General features: G+C 46.2%; 3 protein-coding genes across 3 annotated transcripts; 1 reads left to right on the forward strand and 2 right to left on the reverse strand.

Annotated features, from left to right (window-relative positions):
• Window positions 1-8,914: 8,914 nt before the first annotated feature.
• Window positions 8,915-9,334, reverse strand: LOC124655265 (auxin-responsive protein SAUR36-like). The gene has a single exon (XM_047194188.1). The coding sequence runs from the start codon at window positions 9,332-9,334 to the stop codon at window positions 8,915-8,917; it is 420 nt and encodes a 139-aa protein (XP_047050144.1).
• A 1,884-nt stretch (window positions 9,335-11,218) lies between these two features.
• Window positions 11,219-11,744, reverse strand: LOC124655882 (auxin-responsive protein SAUR36-like). The gene has a single exon (XM_047194711.1). It carries the CDS (start codon window positions 11,672-11,674, stop codon window positions 11,219-11,221), a length of 456 nt encoding a protein of 151 aa, XP_047050667.1. The 5' UTR covers window positions 11,675-11,744.
• Window positions 11,745-11,950: 206 nt separating this feature from the next.
• Window positions 11,951-12,988, forward strand: LOC124653932 (auxin-responsive protein SAUR36-like). Its single transcript, XM_047192990.1, has one exon. It carries the CDS (start codon window positions 12,357-12,359, stop codon window positions 12,816-12,818), a length of 462 nt encoding a protein of 153 aa, XP_047048946.1. The 5' UTR covers window positions 11,951-12,356; the 3' UTR covers window positions 12,819-12,988.
• The last annotated feature ends 375 nt before the right edge of the window (window positions 12,989-13,363 follow it).

Consider the following 13,363-nt stretch of genomic DNA (forward strand, 5'->3'; position numbering starts at 1 on the left):
ATTTGTTAAGCCCATGTCGTAAAAGTTTTAAATCGTCTATTCACCCCCTCTAGGCGACATCCGTGTCCTTTCGCAATGCCCTGATTAAATCTCATAGTAATCATCATTGATATGTATTTAATTTTTATTTGTCAATTGCCCACCTGTAATTTGTTCACCCAGCATGTTAGTTATCTTATTGGAGAGACACCACTAGTGAACTGTGGACTCCGGTTCATTCTTTTACATCTGAATACAATCTCATCGCAATCATTGTTCTTACTTGTTCTTTGCAAACAAACACCATCTTCCACTCGATACGCTTAATCCTTTGTTTTCAGCAAGCCGGTGAGATTGACAACCTCACTGTTACGTTGGGGCAAAGTATCTTGATTGTGTTGTGCAGGATCCACATTGGCGCCGGTTTCACTGGTGTTGCGCCGCACTACACTCCTCCACCAACAACCTTCACGTGCTTCTTGGCTCCTACTGGTTCGATAACCCCGGTTTCTTTCTGAGGGAAAACTTGCTGCTGTACGCATCACACCTTCCACTTGGGGTTCCCAACGGACGTGTGCTTCACGCGTTATCAGTGCACACAAAATTTTAAAACCCTCGAACCAGATTCCACCACCATGGCAACTAATAGGAAGAGGACCGATGAGACATGAACCAAAACCACGATAAGGATAAATTTGAGCTAAAACTATGATAAGAATTATGGATCGGAGGAAGTAGAAAATTAGCATGTTTAAAACAATATAAATAGGCTTGGGTCGATCTGGTCGGTCCATCTCGGATCCAACGGCGCACAGTGAGGGAATTGGCATCATAGTCAACCAGTACAAATACAGAAGCCATTGCCGCCCGCCCGCCCTCAGTTTTCCCTCTCCCACTCTCTCCCCTCCGCCGCCGGCGCCCGATGCGCCGCCTCGCCGCGGCGGCGAAACCATCCCGGCGGCGACATTTCTTACTCCCCTACCACATCTCCACAAGAACCACCACGGCCACCGCCTCCTCATCTTCCTCCCATCCCTGCTCCTCCTACGACCCGACGGCGCAGTTCCTCCCCGCCGACTCATCCTCCCGGCACCTCCGCCTCCCCGCCTCCCTCCGCCGCGACGCGCTCCTCGGCCTCGCGCGCCTCCTCAAGACCTCCCTGCAATGCCACCTCGCTCTCCACGCCCTCACATGCACATCCCGGCCGCCCCCGCCGCTCCCCGCTCGCTTCGCCGCCGCCACCCAACTCACCGTGCTGTCTCGGCAGCTGCGCCCCTTCGCCTCCCTCCTCCTCGCGTCCCTCCTCCCGGCCGCCTCTCCGCACCTCCTCGACTGGTGCGCCTCCCCTGGCGGCGATCGGTACGTCGCCCTTCGCCTCGCGTTCCACGCCTTCCTCGCCGCCAGCATGCCGTCCGAGGCGCTCGTCGTGCTCGCGCGCGTCCGCGGCATCGGGAAAACGCCCAGCGTCTCCGCGCTCGCAACCCTGCTGCGTCTGCTCTTCTGCGCGGGCGAGGTTCGGGCCGCGTGGAAGGTGTTCGCGGAAATGACCGCGAGGGAGCCACGGCCAACACTCGCTATCTTCAATGCCATGATCCTCGGGTTCTGCCACAGAGGGCTTGTGCATGTCGCCGCGGGATTGCTCGGTGTCATGTGGAGGTTCCGCGTTTTCCCGGATGCGTGCAGCTATAACATCCTGATCAAGGCTCACTGCGTGTCCGGTCAGGCAGGGGATGCTTTCGAGCTGTTCGACGAAATGATGCACAAGTCAGGGTGCGAGCCGACGGTTGTCACCTATAACATCCTGGTGAATGCTCTTTGCCGCGGTGGGAATATGGTGGAGGCGAGGGGGCTGTTTGATGAGATGGTGAAGGCGGGTATCGAAGCAAATACAATAACTTTCAATGTTTTAATTGACGGGTATGCAAAGGCTGGACGGATGAATGAGGCTAATGCGGCCTGCAGGGAGATGAAGGCGAGGGACTGCTGCCGGATTGCTGGACCTTCAACATTCTTTCTGCGGGAGCAGACAAGTTTGGGAAGGCTGCGCACTTAACAACGCATGAGCAGGAGGAGGGTTCACAGATACCAGCAGACAGTGTAGATATGGTGGTCTGTAGGCTTTGTTGGGATGGACGACTGGATGATGCCCGGCAGCTCGTGGGTAGTGCAGTTGAGCAGGGTGTTCCAGTGAGTGTTGCAGGATTTAATGCTTTGATTGCTGCATATAGCAAGGGGGGATTCGAAGAAGAAGCTCTCGAGTTATACAGAATTATGAAAGAGATAGGCATTGCACCCTTGCCATCCACTTTCAGTTATGTGATAATGGGACTGTGCAATCAAGGAAGACTAGATGACGCACAACTGCTGCTAGAACATATGATTAGTAAGGGGTATTCTGTGGGTACCTCATTTACCATTTACATGGACTCATGCTTCAGATATGGTAATGTAGAAGGTGCCTTGAAATGCTGGGATGATATGGTGAAAGTTGGTGTGCAGCCTGATTTTATTGCCTTCTCTGCATATATCAGTGGTCTTTGCAGATTAGATCACGTAAACGAGGCTTATCGGGCATTTGTTGAGATGACAAGAAGAGGGCTTGTTCCGAACAATATTACTTACAACTCCCTCATATCTGCATTTTGTAGGGCTGGCTATGTGGCTGAAGCACTGAAACTAGAGGAGAAGATGAGGCAGAGTGGTCTTGTTCCTGATGTTTTCACAAGCAACATTCTGATTGATGGTTTTTGCAGAGAAGGAAGGTTGGATATAGTGAATAGGCGCTTCTTGGACATGCGTAGCAGTGGCTTAACTCCTGATGTAGTGACGTACAATACAATTATCAATGCATATTGCCGGGCCCAGGATATGAGCGGTGCCATGGTTTTCATGAATAAGATGCTTGCAGATGGCTGTGATCCAGATATTTTCACATATAATATTTGGATTCATAGCCTTTGTAACAACCATTCGATGAATCGGGCGGCGAGAGTGCTGGATGAACTTGTTGCTGTTGGTTGCACACCTAATTTAGTTACATACAACACACTGATGGATGGCATTTGCAATGATGTCCTGGATCGAGCTATGATTCTCACTGGCAAACTGATTAAGATGGATTTTCAACCCAACACTGTCACAGTTAATGTTTTCTTTTCTCATTTCTGTAAGCAAGGTTTTGGAAGGCGGGCTCTTGTGTGGGCTGAGAAACTCAGAGAAGATTCTTTTGCCTTTGACGATGCTACAATGAATATACTTGACTGGGCGTACAGGGAGACGGAGGATGACCCCCGTGGTAGCAATGCAGATATTGACAAGTGTATGTTTCTCGAGTTCTTAATGCTCATAACATACAACGCTATGAGCAATAGTAGATCCCCAAAGTTTGCAAATGTGCCTATCGAGACAGTTATTGATCCTGCTGGCAGCAACGCAATCAAAGTTTTGGATACTGGATAATGAGGGAATTTCAAAACCACATGAGCTACTTGAAAACATGAGCCACGCAATCAAAGTTTTCAGTCTTGAGAGGGACATTCACACGGAAACGAAACAACAGTCACCAGCCCTTAGCAGTTCAGGAGTAGTACCCTGCCAGTGCAGCCACACCGTCCTTAAACCCACTCTGCTCAGTGCTGGTCATGCCTTCTGGCATTGGATAGGGAGCTGCAGATCAGGACCTGCTGGGGCATCGCCGCACTCAGGCTGCACTTGGGCAAGATGAGCATTGCATCCTCCAGCAAGGATGATCTTGTCCACGCCCAGCCAGAGAGGAGCACCAATGCCAGCAAAGATGAAACCCAGAAGAGGAGTTCAAAGCACAACTTGTGGCATGGAAAGAAACAAAGAAGTGTTAGCTTGCATCAAGGCATGAAAGAATTTCCTCTTTTTTTAACAATACTCTTATTCTTTTTTCTGTATATCTTTGATCGAAAAAACACTTTAATATTATTTGTCCATGATACGAAGATATTTCTTTTTCTTCTTATTATTTATTTTTACTTGTTCTGGAGGAAAACATCACATATGTATTTTTTGGATCTTATGTTGGTTTGGTCATGATGGCTCAGGTATCAGAGCAAGGAGGTGAAGATACAGATATGGGAGAGGTGCCAGAAATCCAAATTTGAAGCAAAGATAAGGACTGCTGAGGTCAGGTTACTATCTTTTCTCAACTTTGGTCTGAAATTCTGAACTTATTGCATCATTCAGAGTGTATGCTCGAACCTTAACCTGTGAAACAAATACCAGCTGTCTGGTAGCAGTCTCAAATCACCACTAAACCTTAAGCCCTGCTTGGTTCGTCATTTCAGCCCACAAACCCGGTGTGTTATCCCTGTTGTAGACAGATACTACTACAAGTATTACTTTTATCCAACTATGCTAGAGTCTATCCGATTAGGAGTCCTTGTCTTGGCAGTCAAGTTATGCTATTGGGTTTGTATGTTAGGGATATGGTACCAGCTGCACTAGCTGGACTTACTGTTCAGTGAACAGTAACCTCCCTAAAGGTCTCTTTTTTTTAGATTTAGGTAAAAGCATTATCACAGGCTCATTCATCGAAAATCAAAATCATAGAGACAGGAAAAGAAAAACAAATTTCTATCAAATTAATAGAAAGAAGGATACCTTCTCTGATTTGAATCCCGTCCTATATAAGAGATGTATTCCTATTGTAAGGACTAAGGATGCAAGTAAGAAACAAACTCTTTCCCTTCTAGTTGCTATCCCTACCATCTAGATTCTCTATCTATCGCCACTAACTTTCTTCCCAGTCATTAGCCAATCTTCCCTACCTTATGAGTACTTGAGTTGATGTTTACAACATATCGGGAACTCAAAAAAAAAAAAAAAATCCGTTGAAACCCCAAAATGGCACTTCGTTAGCCGTTTCCTAATTTTCTCTCTCCCGGTTTGAGGGTGAAACTCCTGCAGATATTTACGGGCCACCGGAGGTCCCGTTTTCTTTCCGTATGCAAGCTAATCAAGAGACGGAGACCTGAACCGGAAACAAATAGCGACGGCGGCCGCAGCAGCGTAAGGAATGGGAGCTCGATGGCACGTTGGGAGAACGAGCTCTGCTGCTGCTGCTGCGGCGGCAACTACGGTGGGAGAAGGAGCCCTCGGCTGTGGCAACTATGACGGGAACGGGCTCTGCAGTGGCGGAAGCGACTATGAAGGAATGTTCCACTGCTATTGTGTCGTTAACAAGGTCTACTGCAGCGGCAGAAAGGACAACTGGAACAAGCTCGGCAACTAGAACCAGTAGAAAACATTCTCCTCCGACCGAGTTCGACCCATGCCTGCTTATCCATGGCGGTGGCACTAGATCAGGCACTTGATGTATTGCTCTTAATATTTTTACTTTTATTACATGACGGCAGCTCGCCTACCTCAACTTCCTTGGGAAAAAAGGATTTGATGTTATTATACATGACGGCAGCTTGCAACTTTCTCTTAAACGTTGAGGTTTCTTTGCAAATGTTTTTACCCAGGCACCACGTTGCAGTAACTTTCTTATCAAAACACCATTTTTCCACGTTTGAAAAATCAGTTGTTTTTCGTCTTTTTTTTGCAAGGTTTTATACCAAAAAAATTCACTTTAGCTTGTATATCCGTTTGCAGACACAGGGCATACAAAATGTATGTTTTTCATGAAATGACTTTGTGCGCACGTAGGCTATGGAGATATACGCATAGAATTTTTGTTTCAATTTTTTTGACATTTTAAATAAAGAGGGCATATGCACCCAAGAGCCAAAACGCTGCTCTCCCGTACAACAACATTCATCAGTAGGTTACATAACTTTTGTAGTGCATTCGATATTGAAAGTGCTGCCTTGCCTCCCAACTGCTATAACCGCTGTGTCGATCCAAGTAATCTACTACGTATCATTTTTGTTTAATCTGTCAAGGGCTAGAAGTTTTATGTAAACTGCCTTGACCTATGAAGTAATATGCCATACTTTTGGGTATTAACTTGATAAGATTCAGCAAGTTTTCTCGTCATAAAAGATTCAACCTTCTAGTTGGTCAGTTGGTTTCATTGATAAATTCTAAAATGCAAAATTTGGAAAAACAGATAATGAGGAATTTGGAAGCTGCACTTATGTAAGCGAAATTATCAAGCACTGACGAAAGAAGAAAAGACAGGGCTTAAACCTCGATTACATAATAATATCACCATTTTTTAACTCGAACTGCAACCAAGCACGATATGAATCTCTTTTCTTGGGTTTGGTTTATTTCTCGTCTGATCTTGTAGTAAATTAAATTCCAGCCCCGTTTACTGAACTTAGCAGCTCTCTGCTATATTTGGAAAGAGATACGATTGCCTTGAGTCTCAACTGAGAAACGTTAGCAAGGTGTTCGTTGGTTTAGTAGTGCTTTGACTGTTGCAAGTCTAGCAACTGGTATTTCGCTTGGCTACCCATGGCATGTGCATTGCTACTTGTATCAAATTTGATTTGTCAAACACTAGCATTGAACTCATGCAGTGCCATGGGTCTGAATATTGAATGCATCAAAAGGAACTGAATGAAATGCCTGAAATTTGATTTGTGAAACACTAGTATTGAGCTCATGCAGTGTCATGGGTCTGAATATTGAGTGCATCAAAAGGAACTTAATGAAATGCCTGACAATCCATTTCTAGTAGATACTCGAATGAAAATAATCGATATCATAGTCCTAGCTACCCCCCTCATAGGCTCCTCACAAAAAGCTCAATTTTGTACGCATTCTATTCGTAAATCCATTTGGACGGGTTTATGAGAGTGGGGATGTATGGTTTGACAGTATTTTAAGCTCATTCATGAACAATTCTCTTGCCAACCTAAACGTTTCTTTGTAAATTTTTGGATCTGAGGCCAATTTACGTAACTGTGCTGGAAAATTTATTAACTTGTCCTGTTCGAGTCCTAAATGTGACGGATCATCTATCTCTGCTGATACATATAAATTGGAGGAATGATGGTTCTAACCATTTCTCTTGATTACTTAATCTATTGAAAGACAAATGCTTTGCATAGAACATCCTATTTCCTATTTCCTACATCGAGTTACTTTACATACAAAGGTACAAAACAGGATGGCAATTAGCAACTGCAGACAATAACATGCTGGCTAACTCCCACAGGTGGAGCTGCATAGTAGGGTGGCATCACCATAGAGTTGAGAAACGCCGCCTCTGTCTCCGTGGTGGCACTTCTCCTGAGCAAGGACATGACGTACTCCCATCACCACGGCATCGCATGGCATCTTGATCCTGTCTTCTCTGCTTGTGAAGCCAAACAGCTCTTGGGACATCCGCAGAAGCTCACTGAAGACCACTGTGCCGAGATATGCCAATGGCACCTTGAACCTTCTCCCATCAGGGGTGTACATGACGCAGTGGTCCTTTCCTGCCACTGCTGTTGAGCACCCTTTGGCTGCTGTTGTCGTCGCCCTGGTCAAGCCACTTCCTCGTGAGAACTGCCACCCTCTGCCACTTCGTTGCTAGTGGAGCGATTCTCTTGGCATTGATCATGGTCGGTTCTTTTTTCTGAGAGTTGGAGATTCTAGCTGAGTTGCAAATGCTTTGTTTGTGGATGAGGCAATGGTGTTTTGAGGCCACCGAACCAAGAATTTGTAGCTGAAGACACGAGCCATGTCAAGTGCTGTCGATGGTTGGGTAAGGGAGCAAGGTCACGAGGTTTGTTTGTGCCATACCGCAAGCAGATCAAGGAAACAATTGGGTACAGATATTTCTGTAGGGCCAAATGTTTGTTGCATGATGGGTACTGCCATAGTGGCACGTTTCGTGCATAAGTAGCACGAGGACCCCATTCAAACATCCTTCGGACATTGTGTAATGAGATATTGGCAGACAACCCTTGTGCAGGCCTCTTGGGTCCAGCCTTTTATTGATGGCTAACTGTAAAGGATTATGTACTTATGTTTGGTTGCAAGAGTAATCATTTCTTAATGATCAGTGGATCTTAGTTTTGTACTTTGCATTTCATCAACACTGGGATTGCAATCAGTTGGAGTGGTTTGCGCTTCAATGCAAATTATTAGCATTTTGATTGGGTTTGGAGGGGAGGGTCAACATTGATTGATTCAACATGAGCAACTTGCTGAACATTTCATAACTCATAACTAATGTCCTACCTGGCTTCTACGCGCCATCCATTTCTCAGCGCCTTCTCCGCACTTTCCTGAGGGTCTACAAACAGCTGCAAGCTTGCAAACCATGGGTCCTGTAAATTTAGCCGAAAGTCATGTTTGACAGGTATGGACTAGTCTTATGTTGCACACTTCCCTTTGGGCATTTTCAGGCCTACTGCCTTTGTGAAGTCTTAGGATATTCAGTTTATCTGTAACAGTTAGACATAACCCCCTGCAGCTTGTACTGCTAATTTCGCTTCCATTTTTGGATTTTATGCAAAAATATAAGATACGTCTGCTGATAAGTCTTATGACTAGTGACCATTTTTTTATTTTGAACAAGAACACCCTCAGTAATTTCAGAAAATTTGCTTCTATAATATTTATTATCTGAGAGAACTGCATATATTATACATCATGAAACAATTGAAGAGTTTTGGTGGCTATTAATTTTCTTGCAACTATCACTTCATCAATAAATAAATAAATAAATACAGCTTTGTGGTTTATGTAGCAGATAATAATCTCACATCTTTGATTCTCTTAATAGTAGCATTGCTTGTTAGGTGTTAACTTCTGTGAGCTAGACATTTGAAGCTCGAGGTTGAAGTAAATAGCTTTCAGAGACCCTATGGCCCAATGCTACATTGCTTATATAGTTGTAATTAAGGGGACTACCTAAGATGCAACAAGCTGGTACGCTAATATGTAATTTCCACTGTTAAACTATATTACATTGTACTGACATGCAGAATGGAGAACACTGAGGGGTAAACTCTGCATATATTCAGGAAGTACAAACTGCAAGCTGCTGGTGCATCGCTACATGTGGCACCGTACAGTTTGAATATTGGCAAGGCATCACTACAGAGCTCAGGAACGCCTTCTCTACTTCCTCCGATGCATTTCTTCTAAGCAAGCACATAACATATTCCATCACCGCTGCATCGAAGGGCAGTATGATCCCGCTGTCGCATGTGAACCCAAACTCCTCCTGGGACATCCTTAGCAGCTCGCCGAAGACTGTCGTGCCGAGGTACGCCAGCGGGACCTCGAACCGCCTCCCATCGGCTGTGTACATGGCACAGTGACCTTTATCTGCGACTGGCGATGTTGTGCAGCATGCTTCGTCATCTATAGATGCTGTCTTGACCCTTTGCCACTTTCTCACCAACTGAGCAAGCCTCTTGGGATGGATCACGGCCATGGCTGGGTGTTCTTGGTTCTCAGGTATTTTGCTCAGAGATGCTTGGTCTGTGAGTTTGTTGATGAAGTGATGGTTGTCTTAGCTCATGAATATATAGCCAGCGAGATATGAGCCTTACTAGCAGTTGACAGGGGACAATGCACATGCAATGTTGGCTCTGAAGGGAGGCAGCCAGATTCAGATCAGATTTTGCTGGGCCATGGCTTGCTCTGTAGAGGCAAAGGTAGTGGACTAGTGGCTAGGCAATCAGATGCATGGTACGGTCCTTGATGTTAAATTGGTAGAAGCATTTATGCAACCATCTAGCGTCCAGCTTTTATGGATCTGTTCCATTTGGTTCGGTGTCCTTTATCATGGGATTGCGAGGTAAGCTAGTTAGCTAGTTTCAAAAGCAATAGTTTCTGAATGGTTCGATGACCCTGTCTTTGTACTTTGCAGCAACCAGCTGATTGCAATCAGGTGAGGTGAAGAGGCAGCGTCACAGGGAAACACTGCATATGATGGCCAGGAGCCTTTGCTGAGTAGATGCAGAGTTTGCGTCACTGCTTTTGGTTATGTACTTTGCACTTACAGCTGCAGCTGCATGCTAGGTGATTGTTGGCTGGTTTAGCAGTGCTTTGATTGCTTCTAATCTAGCAAGTTGCTTGACAGCTCCATATCTCATGGTCTGCATGATTTCTAGCATCGCATGTGTCAGCCATTCCCTTGTATATTCTCTGCATTTTCCTATGGGCCCACAACTAGTTGCTAAGGATCGGGTCACCAGGTTCAGCCAGAAAGTCCAGTCCTGGGGCTTCAGGGCATGGCATCGATTCCATCTCTACAGGGCTGTCATTGGTTCAATTCAGTACATTTTGTGGGGGCCAGTACTGCAGTAATCCAAGTTGCAATGCAGGGTCATTTGTTACTTGCATCTCCATGACAGATTGACAGGTACATAACCAGTATATCCAATTTCTTTATGGCGGTGTTCCAGTTCTGCCTCCTGTATGAAGAGATTAGAAGATATTGCGGTATTCATACACTTTTGCAGAAATGATGTGATTGCCCTCGGGTGAGGTGAAGAGCTAGTGTGTTAGGGGACAATGCATATGATGGAGCCTTTCCTGAGTATCTGCAGAATTCACTGCTTTCGGGTGTGTACTTTGCACTTACAGCTGCAACTGCATTTTACGTGCTTGTTGGTCAACAATGCTTTGATTGCTGCAGATCTGGCAAGTTGCTAGGCAGATTCATATCTCATTGTTCCACCTATGGTCTGCATGGTCTCTAGCAGTGCACATGCCTACCATTTTCTGGTATCTTCTTTGCATTTAGCTGGGCATTTGAGGATCATGCTGCGATGTGAGTTGCAATGCAAAGCTTATTTATTAGTTTATGACTGGAAACCTGGCCTGACCTGATGCATACTTGGATATCCATGACACGAACATAACTAGAGGTGTCAAATTTTATTTGCAAAGCACGTCTTGATGAGCTCATGTTGTGTGACAAACCTGTTTCTGAACATCTGCAGGTTTGCCAATTCCGACCCGAGTATAATTCGACGGTTTTATCTATAGTTGAACAAAATGCGGTAATATCCTACAGGTCAGCTCCCTTAGTCCCTTCTCCATGTGTGAAGATTTTCCTGCCAACCTCTACGTTTCTTTGTAACATTTGTGTCTGACTGAGGCCATATAACTACACAGAAGAAATTTGTCAACGCGTACTGCTTAGGTCCTAAAAAATCTCTGATCGATCATTTATCTCTCAAAAAGTTATTATATACATTGAAAGAACAATGTCTAACATAAACAATTTCCTTGCTTGCAAGATCAAAATGCTTCACATAAACAATTTCCTGTTTTCTAATTTTTCTATATCTCCGTGGTTGGTTTGTAATCAGAAGCTGCAGACACCAAAGTGCTGGCTAACTCCCAGATGAGGCTCGGCATGATAGTGGCATGACATCGCCATGGAGCTGAGGAACGTGGCCTCCATCTCCGCGGACGCGCTTCTCCTGAGCATGGAAATGGCGTACTCCATCACTGAGGCATCGCAGGGCAGCGTGATTCTGCCACCATCGGTGCCTGCGAAGCCGAACTCCTCTTGGGACATCCGCAGGAGATCACTGAAGACCGTCATGCCTAGGAGCGCCAGTGGCACATCAAACCGCATGCCGTCAGTCGTGTACACAACGCAGTGGCCCTTGCCAGCCACCGACGAGTACGATGTGCCACACGACCCTTCGGTTTCTTCTGCCGACATTGATGACATCCAGGTGAGCCTCTTCCTTCCTATGGCCACCACCCTGTGCCATTTCTTAGCTAACTGAGCGAGTGTCTTGGCACTCATCATGTTGGCTTCTTGTGTTCCTGGAAATGGGAGATATTCTTCCGCGACTTGGAGATTTGAATGCCTTTGTCAGTCGTTGAAGTGGTGGTGTTTGGAGAGCACATAGCCATGGATTTATAGCTCAAGGGTAAAGCAGAGGTCCAATTACTGGAGTGTGATGGTTGGGCAGGAGACAATCCCACGGGCACGATACGTGTCGTGCTGCGGTTTTGGAGGTGCTGTGATCTGATCTGGAGCAGATTCTACTGGGGCCAAGTGTTTGGCAAGTGCCGGAGTTTGAGCTGAGCGTCTGGCCTGCACAGCCATGGTGATCGGTTTGCTGAGGAAATGGCACGTGGACCCCATGGGGATCTCTAGCCACAAGCACATTTCAGACATGTATGGTGCTTGAAAATCTCATCAAAATTATTCATCACGTTATCTGCAGCTAGTTGCAACAACATTGCATGCAGAGCACTCATGGCTTTGTCTCCTGCCCACCGCTCTTGCTGATAGCTACACACAACCTTCACGCATATGCACTGCCCTGAGCCCTCTCTCCCTGTTACTTCTACTATAAATCCATGCCCTGCTCAACACAAAACTCTTCATCCCATCTGCAAGCAACATCACCATCTACAATACATCTTCAGACTTTCAGAGCCAGAGTAAAATTTAGCCAACAAGGAACACATCAGACTCAACCATGATCCATCCAAAGAAGCTTGCTCAGCTGGCCAAGAAGTGCCAGCAGATGTTGTTGTCTGCCGCCGGTGCCTGCCGCCGGCAGGCATCGGACATGAACGACGATGAATGCTGCAGCACAACGTCATCTGTGGTTGCCGATGAGGGCCACTGCGTGGTGTACACCGCCGACGGAGCACGGTTCGAGGTCCCTCTGGTGTACCTCGGGACGATGGTCTTCGCTGAGCTCCTGAGGATGTCCGAAGAGGAGTTTGGCTTCGCTAGCGGCAGGGATGGAGGCAGGATCACGCTGCCCTGCGACGCCACAGTGATGGATTACGTCTTGTGCCTGGTCAGGAGAGAGGCCTCCGAGGAGGTTGAGAGGGCGTTCTTGAGCTCCATTGCGGGGCACTGCCGCAGCTGCAGTGCTAGCTACATGGCGCCATCAATGGAATCCAGCCATCAATTTGCTCTTTGTACTTAGCTACTAGCTTAGAAACTGAATTTTGGTTAGGACCAAGAGGAGCTCTGTAGAGTCTGATGTAAAGATTTGGTTATCACAGGAAATGATACAAAGGAGACAACTTTTCTGTGAAAAATTCGTTGGTTACACATTCTCTAACATAGTTCATATAGAGTACTGAGGAAAGTACACCATGGGCTCGTGATCATGATTTGCGGGGACAGGAGGCAGTGGCTAAAAGGAGACCATTGAGATGGCTGGAAGGTGTCTGAACTTGGCAACAGCGTGTGGTGAAGGAGATGAGGATGGGGAGGATTAGATGAACAATAAATAAACTGATATTCCTACCTCTGAGTAGAACTGTCAGATTGGGACTGCGGGTCTTAGATGGAGGTGGGTTCAGCAGTTCGTAGGTTCTCGTTAGAGGTAGCAATGGTTATTTGCTGCTTAGGAAATGGATGCTTCAACTGTGTCGTTGCCAGAAGTGGCCGATTCTGGATCTCCATTCCTCGTGTGCTGGAGAGTGCTATGCATGGGCTGGGCGGCCTCGCCTTGTCTCACCACAC

The sequence above is a fragment of the Lolium rigidum genome, chromosome 5 (genome assembly GCF_022539505.1).
Source record: "Lolium rigidum isolate FL_2022 chromosome 5, APGP_CSIRO_Lrig_0.1, whole genome shotgun sequence".
NCBI lineage: Eukaryota > Viridiplantae > Streptophyta > Magnoliopsida > Poales > Poaceae > Lolium > Lolium rigidum.

What these genes read in the sequence shown, in the direction of transcription:
- LOC124655265 (XM_047194188.1), bottom strand. Translation starts at nt 9,334, where the DNA reads ATGGCCGTGATCCATCCCAAGAGGCTTGCTCAGTTGGTGAGAAAGTGG.
- LOC124655882 (XM_047194711.1), bottom strand. Translation starts at nt 11,674, where the DNA reads ATGATGAGTGCCAAGACACTCGCTCAGTTAGCTAAGAAATGGCACAGG.
- LOC124653932 (XM_047192990.1), top strand. Translation starts at nt 12,357, where the DNA reads ATGATCCATCCAAAGAAGCTTGCTCAGCTGGCCAAGAAGTGCCAGCAG.